Source organism: Lampetra planeri, chromosome 4, assembly GCF_965212315.1.
Source record: "Lampetra planeri chromosome 4, kcLamPlan1.2.h2, whole genome shotgun sequence".
NCBI lineage: Eukaryota > Metazoa > Chordata > Hyperoartia > Petromyzontiformes > Petromyzontidae > Lampetra > Lampetra planeri.
The window spans coordinates 19,333,745-19,353,595 of NC_136110.1; the positions used below are offsets into that span (position 1 = coordinate 19,333,745).

Consider the following 19,851-nt stretch of genomic DNA (forward strand, 5'->3'; position numbering starts at 1 on the left):
TCAAATGAGTACCTGGTTTGATGTGTAAACATCGCCACTCGGGAGACAAAGGCGGCCGGGGGTGGTGCTGGCCACCCACCACCCCTCGTGTGCTGTGCCGGCCTTCATAGGTGCTACTTGCTTGCAGCACTTGCCCCAACATTCTGGTAAAAAAAGGCTATACGGGGGATCTTTGTGTGCATCAGGAAATCCACCTCCACATGGCATCAAGCGCCGCGATCGATTAAGGTGTGAGACGAGGCCATGAAGATGATGATGCGATGGCAAAAACCTTTCCCAAACAGTCTAATATGGCTATATAGGGAATCAATCTTTGGCAAGACTAAGAGTGGTCCCTGAGAACACTTGTCAACGGTGTAAGAAGAGGAAGACCTAAAGCACGGATGGCAGGTGACGATACTAAGATCAGGCCGTGGAGATTGAATCCCGATTGCGCAATAGTTGCAGGACGTGGCAGAATGAAGGAAGCATTGAGAATCGTTGCAACATCAACGGCAGTGACCGCGATGACCTCTTGTTGCGATCTTCAAACGTTAGGGTGGGGGGGGGGGAATTATATTTCACCGTCATTGTGCAGCTTAAATCGATCGCGTGGTGCTTTCCAAATCCCCCAACGTGTGTCTGAGCAAGCATCGGAAAGGCAATAGGACTAGAAACTCGATGCGTGATTTGAACCAGGTCCAGGGGTGGACTGGCTTTGGATATTTTTCAGCTCAAATTAGCGTGTTGTGCTAGGGCTGTTCCGAGAAAGAAATTTTCTAAATAATTATTTAACACTGTCTTCAACATTTATCCTAGCACGAGCCATTTCACACGCAAAAAGTCAAATGTAGCAGTAATCGCTAAGCCACCCCTAGCTCAGACTATACCCAAACCTAACGCCCTAACAATAATTGAGGACTTAGTCCAACATGGATTGAATTCTGATGCACCTGCGCTGGTTAGGCATTGCCTCACCAACACCTATTTTACCTGGAATGGCACCTTCTACAAACAGAATGAGGGTACCCCTATGGGCTCCCCTTTGTCACCAGTTATAGCCAACATGTTCATGGAAAAGTTTGAATCAGACGCCATCCAGACATCTACCCTGCGTCCTTCCCTGTGGAAGAGGTATGTGGATGACACTTTCGTCATCTGGCCACATGGCCTCCCAGCATTGAACCACTTCTTGGACCACATCAATTCTAGACACCCATCCATCAGATTCACCATGGAAGTGGAGAAAGACAGTAAACTACCATTCTTGGATATTCTGTTTGAGAGGAGGCCTGACGGATCCTTGGGACATTCTGTCTACAGGAAAGCCACCCACACAGATTCCTACTTGAAACCGGATTCCCACCACCACCCATCTCAAAAGAATTCTCTCATCAAAACGCTATACCACAGAGCCCATGGCATTTCTGACAAACACCACCTGACCGGTGAATTAAGACATGTACATCGGGCCCTCAGGATGAACGGATACTCTGACTGTACTATCTGCCAAGCTGTCTCTCCCACCACACAGAAACAGCCACATGAAACTCCGACCAAAACCATCACGTTACCATACATAGCAGGCGTGACCAAAAAGATCTCCAAAATTCTAAACAAAAATAAGATCCAAGTCCGATTCAGTACAGTGCATAAAATCCGTGATCTGATTCCATCTGTGAAGGATGTCGTTCCTGACTTACAGTATCCTGGAGTCTACAAATTTAGTTGCATTTGTGGTGATTGCTACATTGGAGAAACGAAACGTCATGTTTCTGATCGTGTCCGCGAGCACAAGTCAGATCTGAAACACGGCAGAACTGATTCTTCTGCCGTTGCCGATCATTGCTACAACTCGGTGGGCTCTCATGAAATTGTCTTTTCCGAGACCAAGGTTCTCTGCAAACCTCCCGGCTACCATCAAAGGTTTGTACACGAAGCCATACAAATATACAAACACAGACATAATTTCAACCGTGATGATGGGTACAAACTTAGTAATCATTGGAAAGATGTTATCAACCACGCAAAAAAGACTTAATTACACTTTTTTGGACCATCTTATCTGACAGGCACTATTTTACTTTACTTTACCGAGTGTTAACATCCCCAGTTATTATTTTTTAACAGTACTCTCTTCATTGTTCAGCCAGCATTGGTATAAACATGGGCATTTTCGTTCTTTTGTCTATCATGTGTATCAGGCCTCCCCTCCCCCACTCTGTCCATTGTGTTGGCGTGTGCAGCAGCAACCGCGTCCAAGCCGTCGTCCATTTTTTTTTTGCCCCCCCCCCCCTCCCGATGCGTTGTACTTAGCACTCCGTGCTGTCTTTGAGCCCCGCCCCCCTCCCTCCCGATACGTTCCATTCATTGGCTACCACATTCTGATGAGCTCCCCCCCCCCCTCTCCTCCCCCCTTCAACTTGCTTATAAGGGATTACATCTTGAATCATTGCCTCACTTGATGCAGCTAATTCGGCTGTGACGGTCCCACCTGATGACGGAGACTTGTGTTGCCTCCGAAACGTCGTGATTTTTGTTTTATTTTATTTTCATTAATTTTGATGTTTTACCTACGTGACTTTACCGAAAAAACATAAGAATATGTCGTAGTTGGAGTTAGGGTCAAAGTCAGGTGTCTCCCTTTGCATATGAACAACGGAGCGACACTTAATGTTATTTGCCAAATGGTGGAAATTCCACAATCACACGGCAGATAACTCGCGCAGACGCCCGGGCCGGTGGGGGGGAGCCACATAACACATGGGGGGGGGGGGGGGTAATACGACATACCGCGGTGTAGGACGATGCGACGCCACGTGATACGATATAGAACAATAAAGCATCGGGCAGTGGTTCTTAACCTGGGGTGCATACAACCCCTGGAGATGCCTTTTCTGGGGTGGGGGGGGGGTGTGAGACATGGCCAGATTTTTTTAGAAGGTAAATCATCGAACAAAAATTAAGCATGGCCACGTAAGTACAACTTACTTTGTTTCATCAAACCTATCTATTTATTAAAAGATGCGCACAGTTGACTTCCCGAAACATATTCTTGGTTCTTTCGGTAAAGTCACGTAGAAGGGAAATAATAAAATAATACAAATAAAACAATAACATTCTCACGTTTCAATTGCAACACAAGCAATCATCATCAGGTGTGAAAACCACAATCATCATCATGTGTGAAAATCTGTGGTTTTCACACCTGATGATGATTGCTTGTGTTGCAATCGAAACGTCTTGAGAAATTTATTGTTGAGTTTTTATTATATTATTTACCTTCTACGTGACTTTACCGAAAGAACCCAGAATATGAATCCCTGCAGTCACGAAAGCTTTAAATCGAAATTTTCCCGCAACACTTCACTAAATTACCGACTGTGGAGGGACGGTTGATTGGCGGAGTCACCCCTTGATGCGGATCGGAACAAAAAACCTTCAAAGAGGCAAAATTGAGCTCCACCACAAAAGTGGTAGCGGAGGTTTGGATTGTTGTTGGGAATAGTAGAGGCGAGATGTTAAATACCTCGCCTGGTATACAGGAGGTTGTGGAGTTTGCGTGTTCTCCCCGTTAGAGTATTTGGCTACTATACATTTGCACATAAGCCACTTCGTTGAGCCATCATTTGTGGACAGGTCGCTTCTGAAAAAGAGCTATACAGCTCAGTGGGCCTTACCTACTAATATAAAAATAGCTTAGTTTGATGGGAGTGTTAAGAGTGTCATGGTTAGATCTAGGGTTCACAGTGGTTGCCGGATGGAGAATCTGGTCCCTGGCATAAGAATGTCGAATTTTTACTACCCATTTGAGCACGAAGACAGCAATTTGATTTCTAATTCACTCGTAAATATTAAGTCCATACCCTCACACTAGGATTTATTTAAACATTAATACAAATCGTAAATCTAATACAACCATGGCACTAGCCAAAACACCATCTTTAACACCAACCATAAGCAAACAAATATGAACCCACGACATTTCCACTTGGCCCATTGCATAGCATTAATCGTAATTGTGAGCTTTAATCTAACTCTAACCCTAAACACAAACACAAAGCCATCACTGACACTGCAAATCCTAACACTTAGCCTAAGAGCCACAACCCACCCACCCCACTCTAAACACTGACCACGGCTCAAATTATATCATTCACCCTAAGAGGCAGCCACAATCCACAACAGTAATCCTATCCATTACCATAACACTAATCCCCCAACAGTCATACACACAGGCCTTAGCGCTAATCTACCCATAACCACAACACTGTGTGTGCGTTTGTGTGCATGTATGTGGTAGGAACCTGTTAATTTCCGCTCATGGCTAACATCGGTCGCAAAAAATCAGAAACAGTCCCGGGCCTTCCATAGGCTGACTCAGCCTTAAATCAGTACATGGTGTAGTGTCGGAAAAAAAAGGTGGCTGGGCGTGGTGCGGGCCACACTCCGATTCTTCATTCCGGCCTTGATGTGTGTTTCACTACTTGTCCCAATATAGCCGTTAAATGCTACACATGGGAGATATTTACTTTGTGCAAGTGAGTGTGTGAGCGAGAGACGAGCCTCACCTCAGCCTGGGAGAGAAGGCCTGTGATGGGACACGCGGCATCCGGGCAAGTGATGGGCTCCCCCAAGCCCTTCGAGATCTCCAGCTCCACGTAGCGCCCCATGCACTGGGGATAGCAAGGGTTAGAAGGGGGGCAGAGAAAGGACGAGAGAGTCTTCTCAGTTGACGCGGAGTTTTACCTAGGATTTTCCAATGACCAATTAACCCGTAGTGTGCCCGATATAAACTAAACTTTTTATTTCACCAGGTAAGCTCCACTGAGCAATATAGCCCTTTTTTCAGAAGCAACTTGGCCACAAATGATAGTTCAACGAAGTGGCTTATCATGTGGAAATTTATTGCAGCCAAATACTCTAAACGCATGTTTCTAAATGTGGACAGAAAAACCGGAGGACCTGGAGAAAAATACACGACCACAGGTTTCAGACTGTGTGGCAATGTTGTCAGAAACATGCAAAGAGTAAAATGAACTGTTGTTGTACTCTACTATGCTCCAATGTCTATGCTCTTCACCTTGACAAATCTGCAGTGATCAGTGTGAATTATGGACAAATAGGCCCCACTACCAAAATGGCATGGGAATGTTTTCATCCAGCAGTGGATTGAAAAAGGACTGTCAATGACCTAGGTTTGGTTAACTGTGACAATGATCTTGGACAATAATTTTCTGTGAGGGGGAAACAAATGTTATGAGTTGGGCCCCCTCCATGGGAATGTGGAATTTCCACCACAGGATTGGGACGATAAAGAATACATTAGTGCTACCCATGTGCTCGTTTGAGAAGAGGAGACGCTGCGATTTGAGGATTGGATATTTTGATTGTTTTGACTCCCGGGTTTTTGTAAGCAAGAGGCGATGAGGCGAACAGTATATCCTGTTAGGCACGGCCCAATTTAGCAAACCACCTGGCCACTGCGGCCCGTCCCTGAGAACACTGTCTTCATACTAATTTTAACCCGGGCACCGTGTTCCCGGGTAGGTAAACCTCACAACACACAGGGAGGTGCGAGTTCAATCAAGGTACTGTTCCATGCAGGGCAGGTTTTTGATGAGATGCAAAACCCATTTCGAAATAGTAGGAGACGTAAACTTTAGCGTTAGTGTTAACAGACAGATGTTTACCATTGCAGTCATGCCTCTATTAATGTCCGAGTCATAGAACCCGACACGAACAAAACAACTAGGAAAGACGCTTACGACTTTTGAATATTGGTGCGCTCAAAACAGAGGACAATGTCATGCCAAGATAGGTTATTGGTGCATTGCTTTGATAGCATCGAAGACAACACCAGGGAGATGTTGTGCGCGCAGGATGAGGGAGGGCAGGTTACCGATACAGGCATCGAGTGGCACTCAGGCCAAAGGGAAGACCTAGAGTTGAATTGTGGGGTTGGCACTGCAAAAATGGACCTTGATGGTCTTTGAAGGACATGTCGGCTGTGGAAGGAGGTAAACACCTAAAGCCAAATGGTAATGAGACTCGGGGCAGTTATTTAGAGGTTGGATGTCAACTGGACAGAAGTCAAGCCGAGATATGGTGACAAAGGCAAATAAAAAAACGTCTGCAACTAAAATGTAAAAAAAACAATGGTTGTGTAGAAGCAAATAATGAAAAAAGTACAACTGCAATGTATGGCAATAGAGTAGTAATGATGGCAGTGGCATGCTGATAATGATGATGACAGCAGTGATTGTGGTGGGGATTGCTTAAGCCGCATGGTCGTTACGATGGCAGAGGTGTGATTGATGATCATCATAACGGGGGTGATGGTATTGATGCTGGTGGTGATAATGATTACAAGTTGATGATGATAATGATTACAATGATGATGATATTGCAAGCACTGAATGAACTGGAGTTAGCTGCAAATACATGCCAGGCATATATGGGGTAATGCAGCAATGATCCACATTCTTTTGCATAATGTATTTTGATTTCCTGACCAGACTTTCTTGAATTTTCAATGTGCGTGTCATGTGTATGTGCATCCATTACCTTGCTCCTGTATGCTTTGTCGTGTTACGCAAAATGTGTGCACGCGGTACATGCTGCATATGTAATGTCTGCAAATTATTAAAAATTCGCGACGGGTCACGCACACATGTTGTTCTTTGAGTGAGGAACATTTCAACTGATTCCTAAAAATCGTAAACATTCCTTTTATATAGCTTGGGCTAGAGGGTGAACTTAAAACATCCACCCTATAGTCCAGACATAAAATGGCTCACATCCAACACAGCCAGCCTCTAGCCCAAACCTAGAACCTTACCATCCACCCAAAGTATACATTTACAAATGGAACACACATCCATAACTAGAACAGCAGGCTAATGTTTTGACATATGGCTATTCTCAGAATATGGAGAAATTGGTAAATTTATGGTTGGAGACTGCATCTTGCAAAGCAGTGCACCTTGAAAACAGGGGGATGTTTGATGTTGACATTAATATGATACAACTGACATATATAAACTGTTTTATAAACACACAAAGCAGTGCCAATTTAATTCATCTCAGACGGATAATGGGCCGAGTCGAAAGTGTGTGTACATGAAACATGTGGCTACCTGCCAAACTTGTCAGAACAGTTGTGGGTGCGTCCATTTCTTACTATTATTATTACTTATTGTGAATCAAAACATGTCCAATGCAAAATACCCCATTACCTCATCCATCCGTGGGGCTTGAACAATCTCGCATTCACAAACTGGTGCGACAAGCGTTCCGATGGCCGAGTGTTTCCTCGTATTTAGAGGTCCCTCACGCAGCAACCCCAGTGAGCGTTTAAAGCCAGTTCAGAATGGTCGTTCAGTACCCCAGTGGAGAGAATGGAACGCGAGGATTAAAATAAATGCTGCGGCGGATAAAATCTTGGCCCGAAGAGCAGCACCGGTGGGGCAAGGTGTGCACAGGTCTGCGATAAGATGCAAGACATGTTTCGCATCAGAAATTCCAAATGTCTTTGCTCCAAGGTCAGAGGGCAAAAGCGTCTCCCTGCTCAAACAAGGGGCATTGCGGAGAGCAACTCTGCTTGAGGCCCTCAGCCAGTGTTTGTAATTTCGACATTTCTATGGCTGCAGTCTGCAACGGATGACGACTGCTGCCTTTTAACTAAAGTGGAGCTCATTATTATTTTTTTGATCCAGGCAGATGCCGAGTCGACCCACGACTGAAATTTTAACTTGCACTTTTGCAGGAAGCAGGAATGGAATGAACCTGGTGACCGCAGATGCCACCGAATGGCTTTATAAACTCAACATTTACAGTGAAAAGCACGGTCATTTATTTTTCAAATGCCACAGAAGGAAAATGTGTCTTTAGATAAAAGAGTGACAGACCAGTCTATGATGGTATCTCGAGACAGCAGAGAGTCTGGTCTCTGGATGCAGGTTCAGAAGCGTAATTATTATTAAGACTTTACTGCTGCTGCCACTGCTAATAAGACTGTGTAACATTTTTTTTTGTTCTTGGGTAGCAAGTGTTATTTCCTAATTGCTTATGGCTATTTCCCACAAACTTTGCTTTTGTGACCATTTTCAATGAGAAAACGGGTGAATTTGTCTCTTGATTCATGTTATTTTTTTCTGACTTTATGTGATCGAAAATACACAAATTCGCCCGTTTTCTCATTGAAAATAGGTAAATTTCGAAATATCACTGTCCTGGCCACAAAAGCAAAGTTTGTGGGGAATAATGCACGGCAAGTGAGCTGTGACGTCACATCTGTCATCTGTCATGTCACCCGCGCATGCATAGCGCTACGAACCCGACGATCAGAGTTCGATTTCCGCTCACGGCCACCACCGGTGACGATTATTTGAACCGGTCCTGGGCCTCCCCTAGGTCGACTCAGCCTCAAACGTGGTGTGTGAACATCGCCACTGGGGAGACGTGGTGAATCCAAGTCCCGGGCGAAGCCGGGTAGTAAAGCTAGTTATGAATACGATTATCACCGCAATGACGAAGATGATGAAGATGACGATGTTACCGATAAAGATAATCGTGCCACTGATTGTCATGATGCTGATGATTGTATACGAGGCTGTGACTCTGCTGATGGCGAGCAATGATGAAGACGGTGGTGGCGTCTCACTTGTGTGCAGTAGACACAACGGCACGTCTGTAGAGCTGTGACATCTGCCGGTGCCGTGTCGCCCAGGCACAGCTTGCACACGATGCTCGTGCCCTCGGAGCCCAGCTCTGCATTCCCAACGCCCCCCTCCTCGGTCTCCTTGAGGCCATCCATGGCCTCCTCCAACACCAGGGCTTGGCTCTTTCAGGACTAGACTCCCATATCCCAGAGCCTGACAGCAACAGCACAGAAAAACACATACGAACATTAATGCAACAAAGCCAATGCAAAAGATCTCCCGCACAGCATTTCAGACTTTTGGAGAAAGTCCTATTATTTAGCAGTTATTAAGGCGAGTGCAGGACACGAAGGGGTGGTGTGGTCCGAAACACGCCCGGCCGTCTTTGTCGCCCCAATGCTGACATTTACACAATGTACCAGGTACTCATTTCAGGAAGAGTCGAACTATAAGAGATACAGCAATAGTTATGATATTCAAAACCAAAGTTGGTGGCCAGGAATCGAACCCTAGATTCAGGGTTTGTAGATAAATGTGATAACCACTGAGCCACCACTCGACCCACTGCTAACCAGGTGGCACTTGCTTGGAGCACTGGATTTGCAATAATCAGATTCTGAATTAAAATCCCAGTTGGGGGAAAGACTCAGCCATTCACATGAACTGGGTCAATAACATTATTATCACTTTGTGGTTAGTCCAATAGTGGTTGTAACCAAGCCTATACGCAATAAAACAAAGAAGCAGACAATACACCTTCTCCTTCCCATATCATCCCTCCACACAATAAAATAAAAGTAATTATTTTACATATCCCATCAGCCAGTCTTCTGGAAGTGCACAATTTCAGCAGGCTCAGTTATTCTCACGGCTGCAGCTGTGTTTGGGAGCTATGTGCCACCACTATTGGTTAAAGCCAAAATTAGGCATATTTAGGATTTTTAGCAAATCGTAAACACCCGATTTCTAAAAGGGAGGCACAGAAATAAATGTTTACAATTCTTAAGATTCCACAGAATTACCCAAGCTTTGTAGGCAAAGTAAGGCGCCCTAGACTGTACAGGATGTGGGAGAAACATTTATGGATGGCCTGCACGGCTGCCTTGTTATGTTTAACATTGGCAAACAGTGCAATGGAATCAATAAAGGCCAAGGCAGCTGGGCATATGGTGGTGTTTGATATACACACCAGATGCACATTCAATTCTTCACAGATGTAAGTTTTATTGGCCGAGATATATGAAGATCAAAGCAACATGCGTCCAGCATCTGGAAGAAAGACATTCTAATCCGATAAGCTCAGGCAGGTAAATGTAATTCTTTATTATGACGCAATTTTCAGTCTTTAATTCGATTACTATTATTTAGCACGTACCGATTGACTACTTAAAAAAATAATACAAAAAATAATCGTAATACAATGAAAAATGGGAAATGCCGTCAGCGGCTTAGGTAAACAGTGAGAACAGCTGCAGACAATGCACCCAGATGAAACCACAAAGCTGCAGTCGCAGCACAGGTTTATCTCCATATATATAAAAGACAAAGTTGTGAATATGTGTGTCTGTTAAAAATGTTTAGCGTACTTCCCGACATGCAACAAACTGCTAATTTGCCATGTGGGTACTTTCCAGACTGTACACCATGCAAAAATTAGAAATATACACTTTTTTTTGGGGGGGGGGGGGGGAGCTCAATAATGCATATATTTTTTGCAAGGCAAGTGAGCTGTGACGTCATATCTGTCACGTGACCCGCGCATGTGGAAGCGTAACGCATTGTAGTGTTGTGGTTAGCGCGCTGCTCTACGAACCCGGCGACCCGAGTTCGATTCCCGCTCACGGCCACCACCAGTGACGATTATTTGAACCGGTCCTGGGCATCCCCTAGGTCGACTCAGCCTTAAACGAGTAACTGGTGTGGTGTGTGAACATCGCCACTGGGGAGACAAAGGTGAATCCAAGTCCCGGGCGAAGCCGGGTAGTAAAGCTAGTTTTGAATAAAGCGATCATTCATAGGTGCAATCAAGCCTACGCCAACACGCAAGGACCAGCCGCGGAGAAGTACAGCAAAACAATTCTCAAGACCAAACGACACGCAAAGGCTTTAATCCGGCGGTGGATTTTTTTTGTAAAGGGATGTCCACTTGTGTGATCATTAAATAAATTAGATTAAGCGACTTTGAAAATCACCAACAGTGGCATTACCTAACATTCTACTCAGATCGGGAAAACAGAAGTCGAATGCTATTCTGAACATCTCCACCCTCTACTGCTTACAGGCAAAGCAGATCAAATGGCCTTGCCAAATGCCACGTTTGTCAACAGTCCCTCCAACGCGGCTGTGCTGCCAGCCACGGTGGCTTGGTTGCGAGGCAGGTTCCGTCGGGCCCTTAACAGCACGCTCGTCCTCGGCGCGTCATAAAAAGGTCTGAGAGTGCCGTGGACGCCGACAGCAGCGAGGTGCCGCCGCTGCCCTCGGCGGTGCCAGGTGAACGTACGCAGTTCGACGTATTACTAGGCCAGTCGGATGACTGGTGCCGTTATTGGGTTGCTTCATTCACAATCGGAAGGAAGGTCGCAAGATAAAATCCCAGTCAATGGTCAAATAATCCCATGTATATGTGATCATGTTCATCGTCGTTATACCTCTCGGGTAAAAAAAAAATTGCACTCAGTTGTGATAAGTAAAAAATGTGCGATATTATACACCACAGAAATGTGGAATTTTAGATACTGACTCATCAACAAAGATGAGCATCACCTCTGTCTGTGCTGGGGTCTCTAGAAAATGGTCTGATAAGAGCAGCATCTGAAATGGGGGGTGTCCTCAAACAATAATACTTTAATAGACTGACAGAACAGGCATCGAAGCAACATTACTTTTAAAATAGACTTGGGTTGACACAGCTATTCACCCAACCCTAAACCAAACAGAGCTAACCATTGTGGCAGCCTGTGTATATTTATCATGTCACCAAGCCGACATAACCATGCAATAAGAGACAAAAATAGAAGCGAAAGAGAATCGTGGCACAAACATTAATAACCCTGTAATGCACAACCTCAGAGGACGTAAGACAAGCATCTCCACTACCATTCCGTTTGGTTGGTGACACAACACCAGGCGTCAGTGGATGGGTATGTGGGTAGGTTTACATGGGCGGGTAGGTGGTATACGTGTAACAAAAAATGCTATCAATTGAAATCGATTCTTACTCTCATGACATGCATAGCATCATGCAGGAATTTATTATTTTATATTTGTATAGTTTGTGTTGCACTAGGCTCATGTGAACACTTAAGCACCAGTGTCTTCTTAACAGACCGTGCCCAGGGAGGTGACCACCACTTCCGTACCCGAGGTAGCCGGTACCTATTTTCTGCTCGAGCTTGAGTTGGCGTGTTCTTCAATGGTACCCCAATAAAACGGTTTTCCGTAGGCAATCTGATAATACAGAGCCCGAAACTATAGGTGACAATTTGGGAGGGAGCCTGTCTCATTAGCAGGTGTGTGTGTGTGTGACCTGGAATCATCTTTTGGGCCAGTTCGGTTCAGGGGGAGCTTCAAGCAGATGGTTTCTTGGGGCCCTCATGTGAGGCCACATTCGAGAATCGAGTGGCCATTGGCTGTAGGTATGTTCACTACAGCAGTTAATTCTCGTGAAGAGTATTATCTCCCCCCCCCCACCCCCTTTATTCTTTCAGAATATTTATTCAACCTAAAGATTAATTCAAAAAAATATATATTATATGTAAAAAATAATGTTAATTTCTTTCCCGCTGCTAAAATGGAAGGCTCCCACTTCAAATAATCAGATTTTTTTTTAAAGTATTAATATCTGCAACATTTTCTCCATTAAGTCACATCACGTCCATTCATCATCACCTTCAAATAACTGAACCTGGCCACAAGCTCCCTTTTTTGCAACTCAACAATCGTCTCACTGTGCTACTCGCATGCCAAATTATGTCTCTAACCGGCAACCAGTCCCATCGATGCGTTTCCTGACTTCCTACCCCATCTCCGTACACCGTCGGTGTTACCGAACCAATTGGTACATCTCACAAGAGTCTAAAACATAACATTAACGAGGCTTAGTGCACTGGTTGGCGCGACAATATTTCTGCTTAGGAGGGCCTCCTTGAACTTGATTCTCACTTCCTTTGGCGCACAAAGTTGTTTTGCAGCAAATGCCGAATCTTGCCCAAGTCTACATCATTGATATGCTGCACCCATATGTCCCCTCAAGGTCCCTAAGATTTGGGGATGCCGATATTTTTTGCATTCCCAGGTTGAGGTTTCGGTCTATGGGTGACCGAGCTATTTCCCGTGTAGCCCCCAGGCTATTGAACGGTCTTCCATGGGATATCAGGATCTCGGAGTCTGTGGACGTTTTAAAAATGCGCCTTAAAACCTATTTATACGCTTCTGCTTATGAAACTTTTTGCTAATTTAGGAAATTGATAATATAATTTATTGTATGCTCAGTGTCTGCTGCTGCTGTGTCCTGTACAGCACTTGATATCCTTTAAGAAAGGCGCGATAAATGGAATTATTATCAATGCGTGTACCAGCTGTTACTCATGTTATGGTACTGGGCATGTTAGTCGTTGTCCCTTATGGTCATCATTTTTGGGAAGACTAAAACTCGGAACCAAGACGTAACCTGAAACGCCAAGCACCAGTCCCTTTTAAAGAGAGCCTCTACATAAGATGGTGTTACTGCCAGTCGTTCTGTCTGCTTGGCAAATACATAACTGCAACAACAAAACGTGACATCAAGCGAGCTAAATATTTCTTTGTAAAATAGTGAATGCAAGAAACTGGCAGCATTTTGTCCAGTTGGTTCTAATCCATTCGAGTAATTTGCTAAAGCTGTCAAACTATTTCAACCAATAAAGGGATGAATCTGGGTCTGTTATTGTTGATACAAAAAGACAAGGCCAATCGCTTTGATTCATATATGTGTAGGGGTGTTAGAGAGAGAGCCGTTATGCATGGCAGCTTATGGGAAACAAACACAGTGGGCGGGGCTACGTGAGTGCACGGGGGGGGGGGTGCTCTCAACGACGTCCGCACCAGGCAGCCCGGGGCCCCACCCCTCAGCGGGGGTGGAGTATAAAGGGGGATGTGTCAGAGGGCTCGGGGCAGAATGTTAAAGCTAAACCAGTGAAGACTGAAGATCGTCTAGCTAGAGCCCTGGACTCCCCTGGGACGCCGCCCTTGTCAGGGCCGCGCAGGACCGAGCCAGCGGCGTGGTCCCGAGAACCAGAGATAGTGCTCTGGGACTCCGGGTACCGTAGCCCGACTTACCAGTGTCGGGCCAGACAGCCTCCCCTAGCCCGTTAGTGGAGGACTAGGAGGTAGGTCAGAGATAGCTAGCAGTGTATTCCCAGCTAGCCGGGTGAGGGGGCCGATACCCCCTCTAGTATTGTATGTCCACAGTTGTGACTACTTGTACGGAATAAATACGTGCCTCACCAACGGTGTCCAAGAGTCATCAACGGTACTTCATATGCATCAATTTCGACTCTTGATGGCAATAATAAAATGCCACCGACAGCAATTCCTTCTAAAAGTCGGATGAAGCAACAAAGATTCACTGTGCATAATGTATATCAGGAAAAATCCAAACTTAACACCTCCAAGGCTCATGGTCCCAATGGTATACAAGGCTGCGTGTCAAAAAATGCTGGCTACAGAACTTGCCCCAATTCTTCGTAGGCTATTCAAGCTCTAATTATAGCATTGTACCAACAACTGGCAATGTAGCTCGGGTCCCAAGTCCCGAAAAAAGGATGATCCAACTCATGCGTGTACTTATCATCCTATCGCCTTGACTTAATCCACATTGATTTGGGGGGATTGAATCGTAGATCCTGTAATCTGTGGCGCACCCATGGAGGTTAGACCTATAATCTGCGGGGAGGGGGTGGGAAAATTAGCACCAATGACTTGGTGTGCCAAAGGATTGTGGGAACAATTAGCAATGCGCTTCCGTTAATCCGTGAAAAATTTACGGATTAGGAGGTTGGCCATGCTGGTAACTTAATCCGCGAAAGCTGCCAGCGTAATATGCCGAGGATTACAGGAGGAATTATCCGCTCCCGGAAAGAAATCAAACAATTTTTCCGTGGATCTCTGCTCCCAGAGATTAAGGGGGCAGTCACAAATTGCCAATAATGTGCGAATTACAGGAAATTGCATGCAAAATTATGCCGATTCATTTCAATTCTGCTGTACCATGCAAAGTGAGGGAACCATCAACCATTAACAAACCAGCTCCTCGATAACTTGAGTCATTATTGTTGTCTTGGGTGATCATCCGAGGCTGAAAGTAAAAGACATTTCGCTGCCTAATGCACTGGACACTGCACTATCTAAACTATGAACTATTTTTTTATTTTACCAGGTAAGGCCCACTGAGCAACAGCTTTTTTTCAGAAACGACCTTGCCACAAAAGATAGCCGAATGGAGTGGGTTCTGTGAAAATGTATAGCAGCCAAACACTCGAAATGCTTGTTTTGAAATGTGGAGGGAAAACCCAGAGGACCAGGAGAAACATCCATGCGACCACGGTGAGAACATGCAAACTCCAAAGGGGCCGTCCATAAATGACGTCACGCAATTTTGGACGATTTTTGACCCCCCCCCCCTCGTCACACGGCGTCACAAAAAGTCAGACCCTCCCCTCAAATATGATGTCACAAAGCTCTGCCCCCCCCCCCCAAACCATATTTCCATTTTGAAAATAAAACATGATTCAAATCGCTTTAAACTATTGTCATTGTAGTGCGTATTTAATGTGGAGATGCACTCTGTTGTAGGAGAAAACATTCATTAAAAAGTCTATTTAATTAAGTAGAACGTGTTGTCTATATTCATTTAAAGTTGCGCATTTTGATGTGACGTCACATTTCTCAAACCCCCCCCCCTCGTCACAAATGTCTGACCCCCCCCCCCCCCCAGGTGCGTGACGTAATTTATGGACGGCCCCAAATATACAGGCATCAGGGTAGAGATCAAACCAACGACCTCGTGTATACCAAGCGAGGTAGTTAACATCTCACGACCGTGGCACCCCATAAGCAATCAAACCTGACTTGAAAACAATTGTAGTGAGCCCAACTTAGTCGCAGACATTAACTTGGGAGCAACACTATTTATTAACACAACAACACGAACACAACATAACCTACGCTCGGGTCTCGAATGCCCATCTAGCCCCGCTACGGCAGAACTAGACACGGTTCGCTATCCCGGTCCGGACCACAAGCTGCTGGGTCCCAGACCGCGTGGCTAAAGGCTTCTTCTCCCCGATGTGAATCTTCGAACACCAACACTTGAAGAACCCCGAGCTCCTCACAGAGCTCTCATTATATGCCCCCGGGCTGGGGCTGGCTCCGCCCTTAGCCCCGCCCACTTTCCAGGCTCCTCGGGCCCCTTCTCGAACGTTCCTGAGAGCTCTCCGGGACCACGTGACCGCCCCTCGCCCCTCGGCCACCAGTGGCCCCCTTCCAATATCGTCCGGTCACGTGACAACAAGTCAGCCAGAGTATCATGCCCCAGCGTAACCCTGGCTGGCTAACGCTCGTTCTCGCTCCCTCACTGGGAGCCGGCACCCCACACTACTCGCGGTGCCTCCGCGCTAACCAGCGCTGACCCAACCACCGCTAGTGTTGGTACTGCAGCCCGCAACCCGGGCTGCCCGCAATGACAACATTACCGGCCGTGACTTCGCAAGTCCCGGCTCTACACAGTGACAATTACAATCACTACACAATTATTTATAGGGGTGACATTGTTGATTTAAGTTGGAATAATGGATAAAATATATGACTAAATTGGGGTGACAAAAACCTGGTCATATTAAACTAAGAAAATAGCCCAGTCCATGATAACACGTATGGCTAGCAAATCCACAGTGCCTCCCATTATATTTAACAATGATATTCTAATCCGTAGTGACATCATTAAAACTGGCTTGGTGCAACGATCTCATCTGAGCTGTCATGGAACGGCTGTGTTAATAATATGGATAAGGAGGCATTAAAGAATCCCGGTATTCTGTTCCGCTCCAAATCCTTCAACATTACAATTATTACTCCTGCTAAAATCACAGCACATATTCAGCCAAAGTTGGATCAGTGGTTGCCATATCTGGAGTTGAGAACCCAGTTCCTATCTAGTTGCACTTGATAGAATGAACTATAATGAAGTCAGGGTGATTGATGATTGAGCACTCACTGATTCACTCAAGTTACCCGCTCATCGGCGGTCAGTCACCTACTTATCCCTCGTCGTAATAAAAAAAACTAAACCTATTTTTTTATTTTACCAGGTAAGGCTCAGTGAGCTATAATCGCTCTGTTTCAGAAGCAACCTGGCCACAAATGATAGCTCAACCAAGTGGTTTATCACGTGGAAATTTATAGCAGCCAAATACTCTAAAATACACATTGTTTCTAAATGTGGAAGGAAAAACCGGAGGACCTAGAGAAAAATCCACGGGGAGAACATGCAAACTCTAAATATACAGGCGTCAGGGTTGGGATCGAATCCAGGACCTCCTGTACACCAGGCGAGGTAGTTGAGATCTCGCCACCATGATGCCCACGGTGGCAACATCTATCGCTATCACTAATACTATGGTTACTGTTCTCATGAAGTCCACTCAACGTCTGCACTCATGTGGAGTCTACCAGACTGTTTAATCTCATCTGTACTGTGTTCAACCACCATACCTGCAAGCCACAAGTCTACATTTCGGCTTCTTTCCAGGAATAGCTCCACTTTGGAATTCCCGCCAATCATCGGTTTTCCGAAGCGCTTCCCTGCTTAATTCAAGAAACGCGTTGCACTCTTCATCCGTTACAACTTTGATAGTGCCGTCATGTTGCTGACCGCTTGGCATTTTGGCTCTGTGCTCAGCAACTGGTGTTGCACAAACCCTAGAGATGTTGTTGCTATTTGTGCGGCAAACCGGCAACCAATCGTGTTTGTCATTCGGGTTACTGGAAACGCAAAACGAGAACTTTTAACAAAACTTGCAGGTGAGGTAATTCTAGGTTGAACTTATTTCTTTAGAACTGCTATTTGTATTTCGTTTGTTGTCCCCCCCTCCGCACCTCAGATTAGCATGCTTGGCTGCATAGGGTGCGAAAGAAGTTCAACATAGGTGGCTCTTTGTTAAAACCAGGTGAGAGGCCATTTTGACAAACGCATCAGTTTTGCAAGGTAGACAATGTACAAAACAATAAAAACAAACACTATTAAAAGTACACAAGTCAGAAGTACAATCTAAAACACAAATACAAAAAGCACGCAATTATCATGCAAATATGCACTGCACGGTGAAAGATTAGAAATTTCTGAAATATGAAAATCAAATGTTGATAATCATCAGTGGCTTTAGGAAAACAAATTACAATTTCAAACCCTGTGCCATTACTCTTTACTATCCAGCATTTCAAAGCCACAGCAAAGTCCACCAAGCTATAACATCCACCCGCAGATAAAGTTTTGAGTTGTATTTTAATTTACACAATAGTTTGTGAAGACATTGAACATATATTCTTTGGGTCTTTCGGAAAGAACACGTAGATATAAAAATAATAAAATTATCACGACGTTTCCATCGCAACACAAGCAATCGTCATCAGGTGAAAAAATATAGCGAGAGAGCTACCAAGGCAGGACAAAAATGCAGCTGGAGAGCTGCTGAAACACGAAGTTTTATAGGCTTCGATTTAAAGCTTTCGTGACTGCAGGGATTCATCTTCTTGGTTCTTTCGGTAAAGTCACGTAGAAGGGAAGTAATAAAATAATAAAAATAAAATTTATTTTATTTTATTATGTTTTATTTTTATTATTTTATTACTTCCCTTCTACGTGACTTTACCGAAAGAACCAATAAGATTTTATAGGCTTGAGATGGGCTCAGCCCAAGGGTAAGTGGGCGGGGCTAGAGGTGGAATTTGCATGTAAATGTAAGATTGGTGATGTACCTCCATGACGACGCAGCTGTGGAGGTGGCCATTGTATTGTGAGAGATTAGCTTGTCAATGTAAATGCTGTGCGAGTGAGACATCCAGCTCGTAAAAAAAACGAGGGACAACACCACATTGAGGAAAAGGAGCAACGGTGGCTGTGTTAGTGAGACATTTAGCGTGTATGTAACTCAGAGAGACTGGTAGCATCGGCAGGTAGGGTGGGAACATCACAGCCTCATGATATAAATGCTTACCCCGAGCCCTCATATTCTGATAGTAGGCCTCGGCAAGGTAAGGTAATTTACCCTTTTTACCGGGTAAAATGGTAAAGGGTAAAGATGTCGATATGCCAAGGGGTAAGGTAAAGGGTAGGGTAAAGGTAGCTCGGAAGAATTACCCGGTAGGGTAAAGGTAGCGTGAAGTATTACCCGGTAAATACGGTGCCTTGTTTAACTGATTGTTGTTCACGTTTATGGTGACTTTCAGACCGCAGTCCACTCACTGGCATTAACTGTGTATCTTGTGTTCTCCACAGGGAATGCATTATTTGCTCCACTGCGGATCTCCTGCCACCGTTTTCCCATTCACATGTTTCATTGCTTCTACATACTATTAACATGCCCTCCCGTTGTTAATGCTACCCCCCCCCCCTCCCTTTGGTGCTGCTGATCCTGCATAATGCATGGGCATAATATGACTTTGAAACCCCCCCGCCCACCTCCTACGCATTTCCCATGAATATGCTAAATTCCTCTTGATATGCACATTCTTTTGTTAAGGCTCTCTTCTTCTTCCACCTCCAACTCAGCTTATATATAAGCTCCTAGCTTGGCAGTGTCTCATTCTTCACCTGAAGACGGCTGCTTGCGTTGTAGCCGAAACGTCGTGAGAATTGTTTTATTATGTTTTATTTTTATTATTTTATTACTTCCCTTCTACGTGACTTTACCGAAAGAACCAAGAAGATGAATCCCTGCAGTCACGAAAGCTTTAAATCGAGCATTTACATTGATAAGCTAATCTCTCACAATACAATGGCCACCTCCACAGCTGCGTCGTTATGGAGGTACATCACCAATCTTACATTTACATGCAAATTCCACCTCTAGCCCCGCCCACTTACCCTTGGGCTGAGCCCATCTCAAGCCTATATAACTTCGTGTTTCAGCAGCTCTCCCGCTGCATTTTTGTCCTGCCTTGGTAGCTCTCTCGC

The 19,851-nt window shown here is 45.0% G+C and overlaps 1 protein-coding gene across 2 annotated transcripts in view; it reads right to left on the reverse strand.

Moving 5' to 3' along the window:
• LOC144717776 (putative E3 ubiquitin-protein ligase RNF144A) overlaps nucleotides 1-19,851 on the reverse strand; it is a 41,429-nt gene that overhangs the window by 13,374 nt on the left and 8,204 nt on the right. The window contains exons 2-3 of one of the 2 annotated variants that reach the window (XM_078593425.1): nucleotides 8,645-8,833; nucleotides 4,551-4,655 (exon numbers count right to left, since the gene is read on the reverse strand). In XM_078593425.1, the coding sequence (XP_078449551.1) occupies nucleotides 4,551-4,655; nucleotides 8,645-8,797 (258 nt within the window). In that variant the 5' untranslated portion in view covers nucleotides 8,798-8,833. Of the gene's footprint in view, nucleotides 1-4,550; nucleotides 4,656-8,644; nucleotides 8,856-19,851 lie in introns of both variants that reach the window. The other variant, XM_078593424.1, reaches the window with a different exon arrangement.